Source organism: Rana temporaria, chromosome 9 (genome assembly GCF_905171775.1).
Source record: "Rana temporaria chromosome 9, aRanTem1.1, whole genome shotgun sequence".
In the NCBI taxonomy this organism is placed as follows: domain Eukaryota; kingdom Metazoa; phylum Chordata; class Amphibia; order Anura; family Ranidae; genus Rana; species Rana temporaria.
The window spans coordinates 115670948-115692401 of NC_053497.1; the positions used below are offsets into that span (position 1 = coordinate 115670948).

At 41.7% G+C, this 21454-nt stretch overlaps 1 protein-coding gene across 1 annotated transcript in view; it reads left to right on the top strand.

Annotated features, from left to right (window-relative positions):
- Positions 1 to 18037, top strand: part of CACNA1B (calcium voltage-gated channel subunit alpha1 B) — a 417311-nt gene extending 399274 nt beyond the window's left edge. Inside the window, exons 47-49 of the mRNA XM_040324212.1 lie at positions 3868 to 4057; positions 9564 to 9760; positions 13410 to 18037. Of these exons, the coding sequence (XP_040180146.1) occupies positions 3868 to 4057; positions 9564 to 9760; positions 13410 to 13934 (912 nt within the window). The 3' untranslated portion in view covers positions 13935 to 18037. The remainder of the gene's footprint in view (positions 1 to 3867; positions 4058 to 9563; positions 9761 to 13409) is intronic.
- The last annotated feature ends 3417 nt before the right edge of the window (positions 18038 to 21454 follow it).

Here is a 21454-nt window from a genome sequence, read left to right on the forward strand (position 1 = left end):
TTCTGGATTCCCGACTCTGTAGAGGTGCTCTTCAGTACCTTGTTCATTGGAAAGGCTTTGGCCCTGAAGAGAGGTCTTGGGTCCCTGCATCGGAGGTCTTTGCACCTCGTCTGTTGAGGTTTCATCTGAAGTTCCCCTCTAAACCCGGACCCAGACGGGGAAGGGGGAGGCCTCGTAATGGACATGCAATAATGTCTGGCAGCTTACCTTTTCCTCATGTGTCCATTAGAGGCCTGACCCTCTTCTGGCTGCCTTTTTATCATCTCTCCTTCCTGTATGGCCCCACCCCAGGCCATCCCAGGAAGTCTGTATTAACTGTTGCACTGCAGGTCTGCTTTGCTGTTCAACCTTGTTGTTAGCTTAAGTTCCTGTCTGCAGTGTGCTACGTTTACCTTCCTGTGTACCGTTTTTGGCTCGTCCCTGACTTCTCCTGTTTGCCTGTGACCCTGACCTTTTGCCTGTCCCTCGGTTACCCTTTTCTGCCTGTTGCCCTGACCTCGGCTTACCCATCACTATCGCTTGTCCTGGTTGCTGCTTCCCCTCTCTCCCTGCGGAGCGTGACCTAGGGATCCCAGGGTTCGCGACCTGGATACAGCTGCAGCGAAGGCCATCCTCACCACTAGAGGCTCTGGTGAACACAAAGCTGGGTCTTAGACTCCGCGCCCTGGGGAATCTTGGGCTCACGCTTCCTCTCTGATTGCAGCAGTCGGCTATAGGGTTCACTACCCTGTGGTGCATCCCTGACCCCAACGGGGTGCACGTGTCACCTGGCCACAGGTGACCTGACAGCCAGATTTGTGGAGTGCATGTCTAATAGTTGTCCTGTGGACAGATTCTCCTACCTGAGCTGTGGATCTCTGCAGCTCCTCCAGCGTTACCATGGGCCTCTTGGCTACTTCTCTGATTAATGCTCATCGTTGCCCAGCCTGTCAGTTTAGGTGGGCGGCCATGTCTTGGTAAGCTTGCAGTTGTGCCATCCTCTTTCCATTTTCGGATGATGGATTAAACTGTGCTCCACAAAATGTTCAAAGCTTGGGATATTTTATTATAACGTAACCCTGCTTTAAACTTCTCCACAACTTTATCCCTGACCTGTCTGGTGTGTTCCTTGGCCTTCAGGATGCTATTTGTTTAATAAGGTTCTCTAACAAACCTCTGAGGGCTTCACAGAACTGCTGTATTTATATTGAGAGTAAATTACAAACAGGTGTACTCTAATTACTTATTAGGTGACTTCTGAAGGCAATTTGTTCCACAGGGTTTTAGTTAGGGGTATTAAAGGATCACTAAAGGATTTTTTTTTTTTAGCTAAATAGCTTCCTTTACCTTACTGCAGTCCTGGTTTCATGTCCTCATTGCTCGTTTTTGCTTTGATGTTGCTGTAAAACTGCTCTGATCTCCACACTTCCTGGTTGTCTATTCCCTTATAACCATCGTACTGGGAGCTTTTCACGATGGTCTAAGCTATCATTACTGTGTGTCTAAAACTTAACAGAACCAATCAGATTCATTTTAAAAACAAAACACTGCCCTGGATTTGTTTGTTTTTTGTTCTCTTTACTTCACAGAAACATGAAACCAGTCATAGGTGTGCGCAGCCTATTGCATTAGGGTGTGCACCCCAAAGCTCAAACACACATTACCGATCACTCACAATGTTCATTCAGAAAGGGAAGGGGTCGGTAAATTACATATTTACCGGCCCCTTCCCCCACTCATCCTAAACATCTCCGCAGCAACAGTCAACTGGAGAGGAGAAGAGGGAAGTCAGCAGCGTGGTGGGAGGGGAGGGCAGTAGGGGGAATCTGTGCTGCACAGGATAATTAGGGTGTGCCTGGGCACACCTGGCACACCCTGTGCGCACGCCTATGAAACCAGTTTAAAAACGAAAGTGAAACTGTAGGCACATTATATGATTGAATTTAATCTACTTTTAATCATTTTTAAAAGGAATCAGTTAACTTTTTATGTCTCTATACCCTGTAAACAGTAATTTCAGCAAAAATGTTTTTTTCCTTTAGTGACCCTTTAAGTAAAGGGGGCTGAATACAAAGGCACGCCACACTTTTCAGATATTTATATGTAAAAAAAATTGAAAACTATTTATAATTTTTCTTCCACTTCACAATTATGTGCCACTTTGTGTTGGTCTATCACATAAAATCCCAATAAAATACATTTACGTTTTCTGGTTGTAACATCACAAAATGTGGAAAAATTCAAGAGGTATGAATACTTTTTAAAGGCACCGTAGCAGAAGATGGAAGATACCTTTTCCCCTATTAATAGTATTACCATACTATTAATTAAATATCCCACGGTGGCTTAGGTATTGGTCTCATCGTCTCAGCAGAAGGGGAGGACTTGAGGTCAGAGATGCCAAAAACGGCAAAACATGCTGTTATGGTAAAGATTATAGAATTTAACAGATAAAATTCCTGATGATTGATATTACTTAAGAGATAGTTAAATTTTAAAAAAATATTCATCACTTTAATATTAGAATAATTGGCTATGGGCTGTTTTAGGAGCCTAGTGCAGACCCAACAAAAAGATGAGGTTTTTGTTTATTAACACGGCTGAGGGTCCCACCCAGGGCTGGTGACTGCTGACTTGAGGAAGTTATCCCAGTTCCAGGGTAGAGTCATATCTGAACACTATAAAGGCTTCCGGAAATCTCCTCTGGTAGCTTCAAGCACTTGAAGCTGTGTTGACTCTTATGCAAATTGGATGTGGGTTTCCCTGCATCCAATTCGCATAGCAAGAGATTGTGACTGTCTCTCTGTGGAGTCGGTTCACACATCTCCGCAGTGGCTCCGGTGCAAATTTCACAGTAGCCCTGTGCGTCTCTTGGTCTGTTTCAGTTCCAAATTCAACCCAAAATTCAGGCTGAAATCGGACCTGAAACGGTGAATGGAGACACATCGGACTCCTTCTGTGAGCCGCTGTGTGTTCTAGTGTGAGCCTGAATGTGAGCTTCAACTGTTATGGGTTCCCAGACAGGTTCCCTTTTAACCAATGTTTTCTTTCAATTTTTAAGGGCCTTTTTCAACATCAGTGTTAAGTACTTGCTATACCGGTTTTACCCACTAGAAAGCAGAAGTGCATTTATATCCATGTCATGATTTACTGTATTGCTACGTTAGAATCTGTACTAAGGCTGTACTCTGCTTTGCAAAGATTTCGAAAGAAAAGCCTTCAAACATTTCTATTCAAGGAATCCAAATCAGCCAGTGTTTGACTGACTGCCTCTGATCATCAAAATATTCAGTAATTATCCCGGTACTTCTGAGTATTGGGAACATATGATACACCCTCTGTCCTGGCCAATCACCCGATCCTAGCAATGTGACACGAGGCGCATAGGGTCTACCATAGATTGAGTATTATGAGTAATTCTCACCAATATTTCTGCAATATTGCTGGGGATCACAGTGCTGGGAACAGATGGTAAATGTAAAGATAGGCACTGGAAGATGCCTAGCATGAAATGGAAGCTGGTTTAGCATTCATGTCTTAAGGCAGTTATACTTTTAGCATGAACTTTCTAGACAGACAAATGGAACCATGTCCAGTCCTGAAAAGTAGGTAACACAAGTTGCCTCCTGTGTATGTTCAGGGAGCCCCCGATCTTAAGGCTTGAATTTCTCAAAATCCTTAGCTTTATATTGAATTAGGTAGGCGGTCACATAGTTAAATGTGGATCTCCATAAATTTCCAAAAATATTAATCCAAACTCTGTAAAATGTGTTGGTCTCTTAAAATGGTTATAGAAATATGACCAATATAATTATAAAATAACACAAATGTAATAAGTAACTGTGTCCTCTTTCTTTGAGTTTGAGTGTTTGTGAATTGTCATTGCAGCCTATAACTGATACAAGCCCAATGAAACGCTCTGTGTCAACGCTGACTCCCCCGCAGCGGCCCCAGCTGTATGAATATTCCCTAGAGAGGGTGCAGCATGACCGCAGCCATCAGCACCATCACCGATGTCACCGGCGCAAAGAGAAAAAACAAAAGTCCATGGACAGGTCTCCGCAGAATGATGACCCAGGTAAAGCTTAAAGGGTAACTTTACTTTCGCGGGGAAAAAAATAGAAAACAAAGAAAAAAACAATATAGTGTATACAATTGCGATATAAATCATATTGTAATTGAATGTCATTAAAAATGACCGTTTCCTTTCAATCTGCAGCCACTGTAATTTTCTGAAAATGCAATGCAATATGGCTACCTGGAGGTGTTCTGTACACAGAATGTGTACTGACCACCCCCAGAATCATCATTTCCAGCTTGTGTGATTGGCTCACTGATTTTCCCAGAAGTCTGCACTAAGATACAACTCAGATTTCAGGCATCCCCTGCAACAAAAGTTTCATTTTTGGTGAGATGCTCCTAATAGGAACACATCTAAAGGGATGCAAGTCCAGCAGCTTTTCTCATTAGTACTGCCATAGCTGACTGATAATTATGAAACCGCTCCCATTAGACTCACGTTCCCACATGGACACAGACAAAATCACAGGGATTTTTTCAGAATAACAAAAAGGTAGGAATCTGTAACAAAGTTTGTTAAAAATCCTTACAATCTACATAATCACCTAGGGGGGGAATGTTTTTTGTCTCAGCAGAAGTGGAGTTACGCTTTAATATTTGCACCTTGATGTAGAGTTGAAGGCTATGTTCACATGAAACAAAACTTTAAACCTCAGGAAAAACAGTTTTAAAATTTTGGGCAGAGCAAAGACAGGTTAGAATATCTGTTGAGTTTTTATCTGTGGGGTTGCATCAAAACTGGGACTTTAATTATATCACCCAGCGTGTAGTATAAACACAAATCTAAAATATTAACACTTTATTTTGGACATGTCCATTAAAAGACCATTTTAAATCCAAATATACAAATTAGCCATCCAAGGTTTACTGTATACTTGGTCTTGAGATCAAATTATAAGGTTGACGCATTTGCAGGAAATCTCGCTTCTTCAGGACCTGGGATCTCAATGTAAAAATGTAACAATACATATAAATGCATTATTATTGTATTATTTCATTCAAAATCTTGAAAGTACTTAGAGTACAAAACATATTACAATAAGATGACATATAATTTTCAAATCATCTATTCGGGAATGGAAGGGAGAGGACATAGAACCTATACACAAAGGAGTACACTAATGAAACATTTACATATATAAGCCTGTATAAACTACCAAAAAAATTTACACCTCTAAACAGACTTGTTGGTAAGTGGCTAATTATATATATATATATATATATATATATATATATATATATATATATATATATATATATATATATATTGCCTTGCGAAAGTATTCGGCCCCCTTGAACTTTGCGACCTTTTGCCACATTTCAGGCTTCAAACATAAAGATATAAAACTGTATTTTTTTTTTTTGAAGAATCAACAACAAGTGGGACACAATATGAAGTGGAACGAAATTTATTGGATATATTCAAACTTTAAAAAAAAAAAAAAAAACTGAAAAATTGGGCGTGCAAAATCATTCAGCCCCTTTACTTTCAGTGCAGCAAACTCTCTCCAGAAGTTCAGTGAGGATCTCTAAGGCCCCGTACACACGGCCGAGGAACTCGACGTGCCAAGCACGTCGAGTTCCTCGTCGAGTTCTGGGATTAAGCCGCCGAGGAGCTCGGCGGGCCGCCTTCTCCCATAGAACAACGAGAAAATAGAGAACATGTTCTCTATTTTCTCGACGAGCTCCTCGGCGGCTCCATCGAGCCAAAACTGTACAGACGACAGAGTTTCTCGGCAGAATCCGGGTTTTGACCGAGTTTCTCTGTGAATTCTGCCGAGAAACTCTGTCGTGTGTACGGGGCCTGAATGATCCAATGTTGACCTAAATGACTAATGATGATAAATAGAATCCACCTGTGTGTAATCAAGTCTCCGTATAAATGCACCTGCACTGTGATAGTCTCAGAGGTCCGTTTAAAGCACAGATAGCATCATGAAGAACAAGGAACACACCAGGCAGGTCCAAGATACTGTTGTGGAGAAGTTTAAAGCCGGATTTGGATACAAAAAGATTTCCCAAGCTTTAAACATCCCAAGGAGCACTGTGCAAGCGATAATATTGAAATGGAAGGAGTATCAGACCACTGCAAATCTACGAAGACCTGGCCGTCCCTCTAAACTTTCAGCTCATACAAGGAGAAGACTGATCAGAGATGCAGCCAAAAGGCCCATGATCACTCTGGATGAACTGCAGAGATCTACAGCTGACTCTGTCCATAGGACAACAATCAGTCGTATACTGCACAAATCTGGCCTTTATGGAAGAGTGGCAAGAAGAAAGCCATTTCTTAACCATTTAAGACCCGGACCAAAATGCAGCTAAAGGACCAGGCCAGGTTTTGCGATTCGGCACTGCGTCGCTTTAACAGACAATTGCGATGTGGCTCCCAAACAAAATTGGCATCCTTTTTTTCCCACAAATAGAGCTTTCTTTTGGTGGTATTTGATCACCTCTGCGGTTTTTATTTTTTGCGCTATAAACAAAAATAGAGCGATAATTTTGAAAAAAATTCAATATTTTTAACTTTTTGCTATAATAAATATCCCCCAAAAATATATAAAAAAAAATTTTTTCCTCAGTTTAGGCCGATACGTATTTTTCTACCTATTTTTGGTAAAAAAAAATCGCAATAAGCGTTTATCGGTTGGTTTGCGCAAAATTTATAGCGTTTAATAGGAGATAGTTTTATTGCATTTTTATAAAAAATATATTTTTTACTACTAATGGCGGCGATCAGCGATTTTTTTTTTTGTGACTGCGACATTATGGCGAACACTTTGGACAATTTTGACACATTTTTGGGGCAATTGTAATTTTTCACAGCAAAAAATGCATTTAAAATGCATTGTTTACTGTGGAAATGACAGTTGCAGTTTGGGAGTTAACCACAGGGGGCGCTGAAGGGGTTATGTGTCACCTAATGTGTGTTTACAACTGTAGGGGGGTGTGGCTGTAGGTGTGACATCGATTGTGGATCCCTATAAAAGAGATCACACGATCGATGACACCGCCACAGTGAAGAACGGGGAAGCCGTGTTTACACACGGCTCTCCCCGTTCTTCAGCTCCGTGAACCGATCGCGGGACTCCAGCGGCGATCGGGTCCGCGGGTCCCGCGGTCCCGGAGCTTCGGACCGGGTCGCGGGAGCGCGCCCGTGGGTGCGTGCCCGCGACCCACGGCTGGGCTTAAAGATCAATGTACATATATACGTTGATGTGCCCAGCCGTGCCATTCTGCCGACGTATATCGGCGTTAGGCGGTCCTTAAGTGGTTAAAGATATCCATAAAAACGGTCGTTTAAAGTTTGCCACAAGCCACCTGGGAGACACACCAAACATGTGGAAGAAGGTGCTCTGGTCAGATGAAACCTCATCACCCTGAACACACCATCCCCACTGTCAAACATGGTGGTGGCAGCATCATGGTTTGGGCCTGCTTTTCTTCAGCAGGGACAGGGAAGATGGTTAAAATTGATGGGAAGATGGATGGAACCAAATACAGGACCGTCCTGGAAGAAAACCTGATGGAGTCTGCAAAAGACCTGAGACTGGGACGGAAATTTGTCTTCCAACAAGACAATGATCCAAAACATAAAGCAAAATCTACAATGGAATGGTTCACAAATAAACATATCCAGGTGTTAGAATGGCCAAGTCAAAGTCCAGACCTGAATCCAATCGAGAATCTGTGGAAAGAACTGAAAACTGCTGTTCACAAACGCTCTCCATCCAACCTCACTGAGCTTGAGCGGTTTTGCAAGGAGGAATGGGCAAAAATTTCAGTCTCTCGATGTGAAAAACTGATAGAGACATACCCCAAGCGACTTACAGCTGTAATCGCAGCAAAAGGTGGCGCTACAAAGTATTAACTTAAGGGGGCTGAATAATTTTGCACGCCCAATTTTTCAGTTTATTTGTTAAAAAAGTTTGAAATATCCAATACATTTCGTTCCACTTCATGATTGTGTCCCACTTGTTGTTGATTCTTCAAAAAAAAATACAGTTTTATATCTTTATGTTTGAAGCCTGAAATGTGGCAAAAGGTCGCAAAGTTCAAGGGGGCCGAATACTTTCGCAAGGCACTGTATGTATATCTAGAACGCAATCAGAATCCCTACTTGTTTTAATGAGCTTTCTTTGATCGGAAACATTGTAAGTGCATTTTTTTAGTTACGATACAATACATTTTACATATTGCACTATGAGGAACCTATCATCATCTTCTTGACATATGCTATATATCATACCCTTTGCTCGGTGGGTGTGAAACTTCATGGGTCATTTTGCTTTTCCCTGGATACATCTCTGATTGACATGCTCTTTACAGTATGTCTACCTGTAATGGGTGTCATTTTGGTGAGTAGGATGTTTGCCTAGGGACTGTTGGAAGAAGGCACTTTTTGATTTCACATTTTATTCATGGACTTTTAACCACTTGCTTACTGGGCACATATACCCCCTTCCTGCCCAGGCGAAATTTCAGCATCAAGGGGTTAAATATGTACCCTGGGAGTGATTCTTGCTGTGGGGGAGGGGGACTGACTGGGGGAGGTGACCGATGGTTGTCCCTATGTACAAGGGACACACCATTAGTCTCCTCTCCCTGACAGGACGTGGAGCTCTGTGTTTACACACAGAGCTCCACGTCCCTGGCTCTGTGACTACCAAACGCGGGTGCCCGGCGGACATCGCGGCCGCCAGGCCTCCCGGCAGATGAGAGCCACCTTGTGGCCGTATATAGTTGGCCGCAAGGTGGGAAGTGGTTAAAGATATCACTTTAACTTGATTGGAGACATCAGGTGGAGGTGTATGGATATTGCACATATTTAATTTCATTCACATTTGTTTATGTTCTATGCATTGGTTTATATTAGATGTCAGTAGTTGAGAGCTCAGTATGAAAATTATTATTTTCTTTTTATTATTTAGGTTGCTTAAGCCTCACTACGAGCTGCTTTATATTTAATATTCATTATTACACCTATATTATTAAATAATTACTTAATCATTTCCTTGAGTTGATCCAAGGTGCGCAGGTTTTTCTTTTGGGAGGGTATCTTTTGTGTTTATATTACACCCTGGGTGGTATAATTAAAGTTCCAGTTTTGCTGCACCCCCACTTCTATAGATTAGAGGGATGATAGTCCAAGGGCAATAATTGATTGTCCCCCCCCCCCCGGTCCCATACACAATAGGACTTTCTGAGTTGTTATCTGTGTGGCCACTGTGGAGATTTCTTCTTATTGTCAGGATGGGAAGTGATGAGAAATCTCTCAAGTGAGGATGAAGACCATATTAAAAACCTGACACAAATATTTACTCTTACCTAGTCCATCCAAAAACGTAAAACATGTTTTTTCTAGAGTTGGGCAGTGTGTGGTAGGGGTGTAAAGCTGCCCACCAACTTATACAGTATCTTCCTGAGACTGTGTTTAGTAGTGAAATGTCACAAAGCCAATGTAAGTTGATTACTAACTTACTTGAGGAATTTTGTGTCAACAGAAGCTCCACCACGGGAGAGGCGACAGGAGAGAGGGAGGTCACAGGAACGCAAGCAGCAACCACCGTCCTCATCGGAGAAGCAGCGCTTTTACTCATGTGACCGATATGGCAGCAGAGATTCTGGGCATCCCCGGCACTCTGACCACAGCCGGGCCACCTCGCCCACTTCTGGACAGGATCCTGCTTCTCACAGACAGGTGAGGGACAGCAACGTACAAACCCAAACTTTCATTGTGTGCCCAGCAGAGGGGGCATTATTCCAACGTGTCTGCAAGAAACTCACAGACTGACTTTGTCTTCAAATTCAGACAAAAGTGTTTTTTTACATTAGGATGGGAAGGTTTAGAAACCTCTGTCAGCTTTTCTCAATTGCTCTGTCCCAACTAGAGTGATTTCTGCTCACTTCCTGCTTTAGTGGCAGGGGGCAGATGGAAAGTGGTGCGAAATCACCCCAGTATGGATACAGACAGCAGCAAAAATAATTAATACTGTGGGGAAACGCTAGAGAACTTCTGTGAGATATTTATTGCTGTCTTGTTTCTCTATTTGTTTATCCAGTTGACCTTTGTCACCTGAAACAGAAAATTGTGGAGGTGGGACAGGAGCACTGTACATGGAATAGAAAGTCTTGGAAATGTTAACCAGTTGCAGAAAAGTGATAATTTTTTAATTGGACCAATACCCCCAAAAGACCTGAAAGAGTAGAATCCCGAATTACTGGACACGTTAGCTATGTTCTATGTAATACACCAAGGGTGGTCAGCATGTGACTCTTCAGCTGTTGCGAAACTACAAGTTCCATGAAGCATTGCAAGGCTGACAGTTACAAGCAGAACTCCCAAAGGCAGAGAGAGGCATGATGGGAATTGTAGTTCTGCAACAGCTGAAGGCCACAGGTTAAGCACCCATGTCCTACACTAATAAAGTAATCAATGGCCTCGAGTAGACTGGGTTTTCCAAGACTTTCTATTTATGCACAGTGCTCCTCACCTACCTTAACAAATTTTATAGCTTTCGAAGGGACCCATTTCAAGAACTCACTACAGACCTTACCACCACCAATAAAATCTAATGCCCCGTACACACGATCTGGCTTTAGCCCGGCCAAACTCACATCGTAATTCCATCGGAGTAAAATAGAACATGTTCTTTATCTAAACTCCGATGGAATTCCTCTGAATATCCCCTGGAAAAACTCAGATGGAGCATACACACGGTCGGAATTTCCGATGGAAACAGTCCGTCTGACTTTTTCCATCGGAAATTCCGATCGTGTGCACGAGGCATTACACTCGAACGCTACAAAGGACAGCAGGGCAGAAAGCTATGACAAATAGAGGCAAATTCTTTAAAAGGGGACATGAGTCCCTGTTAGTGCTAAAGCGCCGCTCATTTTAGATGCTAACGGGTTCTATCAGTGTGAAAGGGGTATAAAGAATTTTATATCTGTGCCCTGATCCCTTCCTTACAGCACAGCTCCCAGTCTTTAGTTCAATGAAAGCTGTTATCTCCGAAGATTAACCTATTTTCTTGATTAAGCTAAATTGTATAATGGTGTCTTTACATGTATTTGTTGGCGATATAAGTAACTGACGGGTCTGTGTTATTTAGGAGTGTGATGTAGGGTTACATTGTTATCTTCTCCAGTATGTGTCCTTGCAATGTCCTGCATACAGAATTGGGGTCAGTGTACTGTATGTGCGCAAATTTCCCAGGTGGATGAAAAATGAGAGCTGCCCCTTAAGTGGCAAATCTGTGATATTCCCCTTAGTTCCTCCCCCAGCCTTCATTAAAGCAGTATATAGCAAAGGTAAAGGATTGGGGAGCTGGGACAGCACAGACTAATCAGACACTCCCAGAAGAGGAGGGGGCTGTGACATGCAAGAAAGGGGGTTGTGTTAGCGAACTGATTATTCCCAGGGAAGTAGAATTGTTTAGCAAGTTCAACCTGAACAGAAATTGTTTATGGAATCAAAAATTGCTGAAAGTAAGTATTTAAAAGACTTGATATTTCTTTGCTTTTACCTGCAAGGTTTTTAAGTTACTTACAGGCTGTCTTTAACATGGTCAAAAAAAAATTAAAAAGTTTTTATACATTGACAAAATGTATCTTCAAATGTTGCAAAGCTACATATATACGAAATCTTGATTTCAGTGTGATCCGTGAAAAAAAAAAATCAGAACGAAGCAGTCCTCTATTGTAACCACACACAAATAACAGTCCAAAAGTGTAAAAAAAACTGCAAGGTTAAAATGAAGAGTCCCACATGGATCTGACCCTCTTTGTGAAAGTATAGAGACACCACCACCGATGTAAGGAGGAGGCTTACCAGATGGTGTTGACTTGGTGAGGTTTATACCACCCAAGTCAAAACAGGCTTAAATAATCAGTCAGCAAGATGTTTCCAGCTGGTCCTGAATCCACATATCAGTTGGCACCGCAAATGCCAGTAAACACCAGGAAGTGTAAAACAATTTAGTCTTGTTGGAGCCAGAGATACAGTAACCACATAACATGCATAATGGGGAAAAAAAACTCATAGTGTGATACCGTAAAAGGTAGTATTTATTAAAAAATGAACACTCACATTTGGAAGAACATCATAGGCATATCACAAAGTGCAAGAGCGATGTGTGTGAATGGGTCCACCTGACGCGTTTCAACTAACCTTTCACAGAGAGGGTCACATCTATGTGGGACTCTTCATTTTAACCTTGCAGTTTGTTCTACAATTTTGGACTGTTATTTGTGTGTGGTCACCAAAAAGGACTGCTGCGTTCTGATTTATTTTTATTTTTTTCACGGATCACACTCGGTGTCACTGAAATTAAGATTTCATATATATATGTATGTTTGCAACATTTGATATGTGTTGTTAACTGACATTTTTTCACAAAAATAAGCGCTACACTTTTTCATATTCACTAGCTTTTGCTTTGTCTCAGCTGTGTTGGCAGCTAATTTTTGTGTTCACTTATTGCACAGCGCAGTATATCCCATATATAATTTTTTACAAAATATATCTTCAACGAGGATTTCTTATGCCTTGTACACGCGGCCGGGCTTTCCGAGGAGAAAAAAGTCAGACAGGCTTTTTTTCTCGAAAGTCTGACGGACCTTAGATAGAGAACCTGTTCAAATGTCCGACCGTGTGTACAAGGCATTAGATTGTCAAAATGGTTAAAGTAAAAAAAAAAGAAGACTTTGCAGAAGACCATTTACACCAAGGCCCAAAATGAATGGGCTGAAATAGCACTGCACGGAACTGCATGCCAGTCGCACAGGAACCACACGGCATTTCTGTGCAGTTCACATGCAGTTCCTGGGGTTAATGAGCTCTGAGGCCCACACAAACACAAAATGAATGGGCCTTCAACTGTGCAAGACAATAGCAGTAACCACCTTTGCTACCCAAATTACCCATATGTTATGTTGCGATAACAACTGATTTAGGTACATTAATCATGATATGGAATGTTGTATGTTGAGTGTTTTTTAAGGCTGTCGACTCAAACCTGTGTGTTTTTCTACTTTTCTAAACTCTCCCTTGTTTTTCTCTTCTTTCCATGCCCATTGCCTATCTTCTTATCTTGTGTTTGTGCCAACTTTTTGTCTCTTGGTGTCTTTTTTTTTTTTTTTTTTTTGGATGTTTGATGTTGGACATAATGCTTTACCCTCCTCTTGCCTATTCTTTTTGTGCCATGGTTGTTGTTTGTGCGTGACCACTTAAATCATTGTCTTGTGGACTTTTCACTGTTGTGTGTATGGTGTGCCCCATTGTGTTTCTTTTTTCCATTCCATGTTCCTGTGCCGTTTTGATGTGCTTTTTCACCCTTTCAATCTAGGGCAGTGGTTCGGCCAGCGGGAGTCCACGTCTGACCAGCTCCGGTGCTAGTACCCCATGCCGCGGAGTCCGGAGGCAGCTGCCACAGACGCCGCTCACTCCTCGGCCCAGCGTCACATATCGGACAGCTCACTCTTCCCCTGTGCACTTCGGGGGCCCCATTTACTCTCCCGGACGTCTGAGCCGGGGTCTATCAGAGCACAATACTTTGCTGTACAGTGATTCCCCAAGCCACTCCGCCTGCACAGTTACGCGCATTGGTTCTGACCCGTACCTTGGACCACGCCAGGATGCCGACAGCTACTGCCCTGTGCCTGAGGACACCTTAACCTTTGAGGAGGCCTTGGCCAGCAACTCTGGACGTTCCTCTCGGACTTCCTATGTGTCCTCACTCACTTCCCATTCCCACCAGCTTTGCAGGGTCCCCAACGGCTACCACTACACCTTAGGGCTCAGTTCAGGGTCCGGCCAAGCTCCTAGAGTTCGAAGCTATTACCATGAAGCAGATGAGGATGACTGGTGCTAGCAGAGGGAGCCAAAGTACGTTCTCAGTCTCGCTTTTCACTTCACCAGGAAGCCGAAGCAACAGGAGCAGAAAGGGGGGCTCTTGTGTTCAGTTACTACTGATGAGTTTTATCATCAGCCAACAGATCGCCGGGACATCAGAGCATGTTTCGGCAAAGTAAAGACAGCGACCTTCGGAAAAAAATCCGAGCGAAAAATAAGGAAGAAATTATGAACAAGCAGGGCAGAGCCAGAGCAGGCCTCAGTTTTAAATTGTTCTGGCATTTGTCATATTTTCAGTCTTCCTTTTGGGGAGAGTTACAATGCCTCTTTTCTAGTAATTGGAATATGGGATGTAGGACAAGATGGCAAGCCTGGAGATTGAAGAAAAAAAAAGAGCAGCAAGTTTAGGACCGAAGAGTATTGAGGTTGCTTTTTTAATTCTTTATATAGACTTTAAAGGATAGAAGGAGAATTATTGACAAGCTCTTCACCTTTCTATTCTCATCCTTCACAAACTTCTGAGAATTTTTTGATCAGTCATACTTGCATCACATTCACTCTCCACCAATCATTGCTTAGCAGGGGAATTGCAACTGAAACTTGTTCATACGGACAGACATGACCCAAGACAGACCATGCAGTTTCTTCACAACCTCTACTTGTCCTGCTCTCTTTAGAATTAGTGTCCGTGCCATAGACATTTATTTTTAATTTCATAATAGATTTGGCATTTGAAGCACGACACATTTAGCCAATGGCGTTGTTTTGCTGGTATGAGACACCGCCTGACCTGACACACTCTACCAACCAGGCTCAGCAGCACACCAAATCTAGAAAGGATCCTCAGAGGTTCCCTTTAGTGGCAAGTTAACAGAAGATTATTTTACAAATGTTGTGGTGCCTGAGTGGCAGTTATCATGACTGCTGAACAAAAAATTATGGTTACCCTTTAAACAAATGTTTGTATTGTGTGTCTGTGTGTGAGTGTGTGCTGCTATTATGATATGTAACTCCTTTAGTGCAAGAGGAACCCTTAGTGCAATTCAATGAATGCATGGGGGCCTGCCTTTCTGCACCAGTCTGTTCACTGTCCTAAAACTCACCAACGAGCCTTTTCTCCTGTCCTCAGCATAGCCTAGATTTTGGTAATGCACAGGTGTGAGTATGCATGTCTTTGGTTAGTGTGAGTTTTGCACATTATTTGGTCAATGAAGTTGCACTAATGTGTATTTCAAGTGGGATATTTTCTTTTTGTTTTTTAATTTTTGATGTATTTAAAAGGTCATATTGGGAGCTGGCTTCGATAATCGTTGACCAGCGCTTGTTCCCAAACTCATGCTATCTATGTTTTAGTCATGTTGTTTGCACTGAGCAACCCTGAAGACTCGTAGTTCATGGCAGTCTATACGTTCCTTCCATTTTATACTTTCAACAGCACCCTGTGCTACAGATGATTGTACACTCTTAGATTTGGGCTGACTGATCATTTTTATCATGGTTTCCTGTGCCATACAACTGTAAAGGCAGGAAGACCTCTGCCCCAGTGCCAAATGCTTTGAGTATCTTTGGGCTATAGGTATCACTGTGGCAATGTTTGCAAGCCCTGTATACAAATTACCATTCTCTAAGTTCAGCCAAACCTTAAGGTGTCAGCCTGTCCTATGGCAATAAACCGGTCCGTGATTGGGGCAGATCTCATTCTGCTAGCGCCATGTGGCCTTTGCAGTCATATGTAGCATATAGTTGATGAAATAAAAGTAACGGCAAGCACAACACAATAGAGATACCTGGTGGGCTTGATATGAGGGATATAGTATCTATTCTGTGCATATTACATAATAGTAATCTATTTTAAGGGCAAAGCTGATTTTCCAAAGACATTTTCAGAGGTCATATAAAAAAAATGCAACAATAGAGATTAAAATATTTTATTTGTCGTAGATCGTAACTACTGGCACTGGCTGAATTGTTTCTCCACCCATAAAAGTGGAGTTCCTTGACTCAGTTCTGTCTTTAGTAGTGTTGTCTTTCGTTTTATTCTACTATATATAATTAATGCAGCATTTAACTGACAAAATATGTCATTGACTGCTTTAAGGAGTTGTTTTCTTTTTTATTTACAAAAATATATTTAAAAAAAATATATATCTTAGACTCCTGTCTCGCACAATATATTAAAAAGTCAGACTTTGGGTGAATGAAGGTGGTGGAGAAAATAGGCAATTGTAAGGGACAGTTTTTATTTATACGTAACTTACCAAACTTCACAGCTGGTTTGTGCACTGTCGCAAATGTTTCACTATGTCTCATTCATTGCTAAGTGCCTACATTTTACAGATAGTGGTCTTACAAGCACGCAACATGACTCTATTATCCTTCAAACTCATGTCCTCTTATTTCTTCAAAAAACTCCTAACTTACATTTTGTACTATAGTATTCAGTAAGAGAAAGGCTGGCTGAAAAAAAGATGGGCTTTTAGAATATACCTATATTTTTTATTACACTATATATGAAGAGTTTAGACAGTGTTAACTCACACCATTGTACCTGTTTGGGCCACCATTAATTCCATCTATTAGACGACAACAGACATTTGATATCCATAGTAAGGCTTTTGTGGAATGTTTACAAGCCATTGTTATGTTACCAAGCACCTGGATTGTGGTTTACAACATTAATATAACACTTTTGAAGTTTTTTTTTTCTCTTTGAAGAGAGATTCTTAGCTGGGTGCTCTTTTTGTCTTAAAACAAAACTAAGTTTTGATATGATAACATAATAAACCATATTTAATCCACAGTGGCCGAAATTAATCACAAAGCATTGTGATAGTTTATGGATCATCCTGAGGTTTTTTTTTGTGTTTTTTTTTTACAAATCTTTAAATTCTACAGAAGAATGACTTTATACAAAATTGTAGTCTGTAGCCAGTGGGTTCAAAGAAACCTACTCTCAATTAAAAAAAAAAACATTGTTGATGTATTTCTTTATCTCTTTAGGAATGCTCAGGCGCAAGAATTTCATTCAAATGTAGCCTAACATTTCATTCCAAACATATCTGCATGTTTATAATTGTTCATTCAACTGAAAAAGGGCTTTTGGGTATCAGTTGTAAGTGCAAATTATTGTTAAAAAAAAACGCAGGATTCTTTCGCTGTGACTGAAATCAAGCTGAAGGATTTTGTGTGTTTAGGAGACGAGGGTAGATGTATATATATTGGAGGCTGTGCTCCTGCCAAAGTAACCCCCTTTTTCACCGAATATTTTTTATTAGGTTGTCAGAACACCAGATTTGAAGGTGTCAAAACAATTCTGCAGATTCCTATAAAAGTTTTGGAATGTTATATTACGCGTTGGACTGACATTTCATGCAGACATTAATTCAGTTTGGTGCAGAAGAGAGCAAAAATTGTAAGAAACCTTGACCCAGAAAATCAGGTCTAATATCACATATTGTTAAAGGGTGTAACAGTGAGTTTTAGAAATCTGTAGACCAGCTGTATCCTACACAGTCCTTTAAAATGCCCTTTACTCGCTGGTGCCTCTGCATGTCATTGGAACTGTATTTACTACAGGGCTATGCAAGACACGTATCAAGATATGGCAAGATTGCCAACTTCATCCAGTGCTATGTTGGACAAATCTCCCACATTTGAGGCTTATGGATAAATGCGACCAAATGTTTTCTATGTTTTTTTATTATTTTACTATCCCTGAGACGAAGAAAAAAAAATTATGGGCACAACTTTCATGTTTTCTGAAAAAAAAAATTAAAACAAAAAAAATTATAAAAAAAGCTCCATAAAAACAATCATGAAAAAAGACAAGACAATTGAACATTTTGCGCTGAAAGCATGGAACCTTGTTTTATAAGCTGAATTGTACGGCCTTCACTCTCACCCACATAGTCACACCTGGTCTGTGCTCTCCCCAGATGAGCTATAAAATAACTTTTTTCAGTGTTGTAAGCAAAGCCATTTAGCATGATCGGGTTATTGTTTAGACTGTGCCTAACGCTCAGTTTGTGCTTAAAGGGGTTGTGACTGGTTACATTTAAGATTTGAACTTGTGTTTTAACTGATGGAGGGTATCAGGGTAGTGCCACCAGTGAATAGGAAATTCCTAAGTTCCCTAGATTTTTTCCCACAACACTTGCATTCACCTGGAGTATTCTCACAGTGAACATGCTTCATGTAAATGGATTGCACCAAAGACTGCAGTGTCTTCCGCAGCCTCCCCTGTTTCTCACTTACTATTGTGTTCTGTTTGCATGCAGCAAGGGATGTGCCCTCGGTGATTGACGAGTGTAAAAAATAGACACTAATGAGAAAAATGCACATCTCTGCTAATTATGTTATCTGCCTGCACAACCATTTTATAGCCTAGTTTTTCACTTGGCTTTATGAGTTGACTTGGGGACCCCTTGTCCCCTGAGTTTGACTGTTAAAAAAAGTGCAGACTGTTCTCACTATAGGTTCAGGTTTAGCTACCATTTTAAGCATACGTCTTTTAGTTTGAGTCTGTTGTTGGAGGGTCTCTTAAGATCAGGCCTTTAGCTCTAACCTGACACACATTTTGAGAGATGTATGCTTTATGCTATGCAGTTATTTTCAAACTAACACATAACCTATCCCGTTCCCCTTTCTCAGCATTTGCATCTGAAACGTATAAAGATTTCATGTCTAATGGGAGGTACTACCCATGATTCTTTAACCATTTTGTTTTGAAAGCTGACAATGATGTTAGATTGGGCTGTTTGTGGGTTTCCGCTGGGGCTTTGGGAATCCTTAGTAAAATGTTCGACTTTGCTGTTTGGCTATTAGACAGCTTTGCACTTTCAAAAACCATCCTTTAGTGCCCCGTGACTTCTGTCTACAAGATCTTCGAATGTAATACAATGCTCTTACATCCTTCATGCACTACTGTAACTTCTTTACAAGGAGCTTTTGGCCTCAAGTCAAATGTTCAACCTGTGGCTGTCAAGTAAGTGCAGAACTACAAGTTCCAACATGCTCTACCCAGGAGCTGCATTTAGATCTGCTGCCCTGGGCACACATGAGAGATGATATTAGAGGAGGTGTACAATCTACTTTATTTCCAGAACTACTTTTCGAGTGTACAGATCATCAAACAAGTGAAAGGAGCAATTTAAAAAAAAAAAAAAAATTCAAACTATAAAGGCTCTTGTGACTCTTCCTAACACCCCTTGCATACAGCTCCCCTAATGCCCCGTACACACGATCGGTTTTCCCGGCGGTTAAAAGTCCTCCTGGAAAACCAAGAACCTGCTCGGTTGCTTTTCCCCTGTACACACGGCCGGTTTTCCCGACAGGAAAACTGCCATGACAGCATGACAGCAAAAAAAAGGCAGAGAATTGAGGCAGGAAAAAAGAGAAAATGTTCTAATTTTTTTGCTGTCGGGAAAACTGCTATGGAGCATACACGGCCGGCTTTCCGGACCAAAAGCAAACATGGCAGTTTTCCCGTCGGGAAAACTGATCGTGTGTACAAGGCATAACAGTTCTCTTGCTGAATTAAGCCACCAGAGGTTCGCAAGAAGGGAGAAACAAAGTAAAACAAATATCAGTACATTTTAAGTCTCTGTGCTGTCCCTTTGGCACTGACCTACGCATATCAAAAATATATTTCAGGGACGCCTCTTTATGTCTTCATTCTTTGTTTCTGATAAATTGGATTTCACCAATCTTTTATCTGTAAAATGTTCCTTCAGTTTTTGATTCCAAATGTTTTGACATGAGGGATCTAGTGCCGATGCATTAAATTCTGGCATTTGTGTGCCCAGGAGACACAGGAACTGGGTCCAGCCCCGCTGACTGCAACCTGTTGAAGTCTATGGGGAGGCTGAAATATTTTGCAGTCAGACAGGGATGATCTCTGTACTGTATGTATTTAGGGATATGTGCCTGGACCGCAGGTATTCCCTGAACGCATAGGGGCCTAAATATGAGTACCACTGCAAGAACCCCCGTCTTTCAGCCTCCCGCAGACTTTGACAAACAGTGGGGCTGGATGCAGCACCTGTTTCCCCATTTCACTTAAATACAAGGATTGGACATAAAGGGGCTAATCATCATGTGTGCAAAGGGGCCATATACAAACTAGAGATAAAAGAAAAGTTCACATCATCAAGGCTTGTTATTATTTTCCTAGCTAATAAAATTTAAAATCCAATTGTTCCATATTGGCCATGTAGTTTCTATCCCCCCCTCCCCCCTCCTTTCTCTGCTGTTCTATAGCATGGCTGATCTCCTAACTGAGTATCAGCTTGACAGTAACTAAAAATGCATACTGGAATGTGGTTTCAAACTTACAATACATTACCTTGCAATCAAAGGCGGACTGGGGCAGGTGGCAGTGGTCCACTTTGATGCCCCGTAAAATTGCTGCATCACTTCCGCCGGAGACACGCCTAAAGGCTTCCTGGTGAAGATGAGTAATAAGTCCCCATCGGTGTCCTACAGGTGCAGGACGAGGACAGAGTGTAGGCTGCCCCCCCCCCCCCCTGCATGGATGGTGTATGCCATGTCCAAGCAGAGGCTGGCTACGTTCCCCACTGGGGGCTCTACTCCCCCAGCCAGCCCCAGTCAAGCTGCCCTGACTCCCCCCTGCCGCCACCCAGTTCAGGAACCCAGTGTCGGTCCAGCAGGCACTGTTCAGCCCGACTGGCTTGGTGAGCAGAGTACTTGGAGTGGAGCTTCAGTCTGGGATGGGGGGCATCAGGAGGAGGCAGGGAAGAGGGAAAGCGGGAGGGGCTGAGTCGCTGCACCATGGGCCCCCTGGACCAAAAGCTACCAGTTGGCCCCTGCTTGCAATGTATAAGTGCTCTGAACTTGCTTAGAAAATATAACATATGGAGCTTACGGCATTGTTATTTTTGAGCATGCTGTACCAGAAGGAGATTCTTGTGTACCACAACCTTCTTTAGGGTTTTCAGAGACTTTTAGTACTTAAAATAGTAAATTATACGCTGCACTTTGGAATATTACACAATAAATGCGTGCTGAAAATTAAAACAAACACATGTAGTGTTAATGTGACGTATGTGACATAGATGTGATATGACCAAAATAAAAACAATAATTATGTCAATTAAAACATTAATAATAAAGTGCTCATGTGCATCCAAGTGCTTTATAACACAGATATAAGCGTCCGGTGGTATATAGGGAACAACACTAGTCCCACTTTAAATAGTAAAAAATGCTATTGTGCAAAAACAAGTCTTTTTATAAAACAGCGCTGTGACAGTCCTGTTGAAAAAAGTGCATATGCGTGGTATCCAGTAATAGCACATCTAACATGCTTATAAATCCATGCGTCTGAAAATGATTGACAGGTGTTGCAGATCATGCATTGGTGCTCTCATCCCAGTGACCCCCCTAGGTATTAAATGCTCACCTTGGAGCGTGTGACTTAGCAATTACGCTCAGTCAATACACGCTTGTGAACCACCCCTGGGTTCTATAATGGTAACAGGATCCTGGGAATAAAAAGCCTCGATATCGCTTTAAACACTT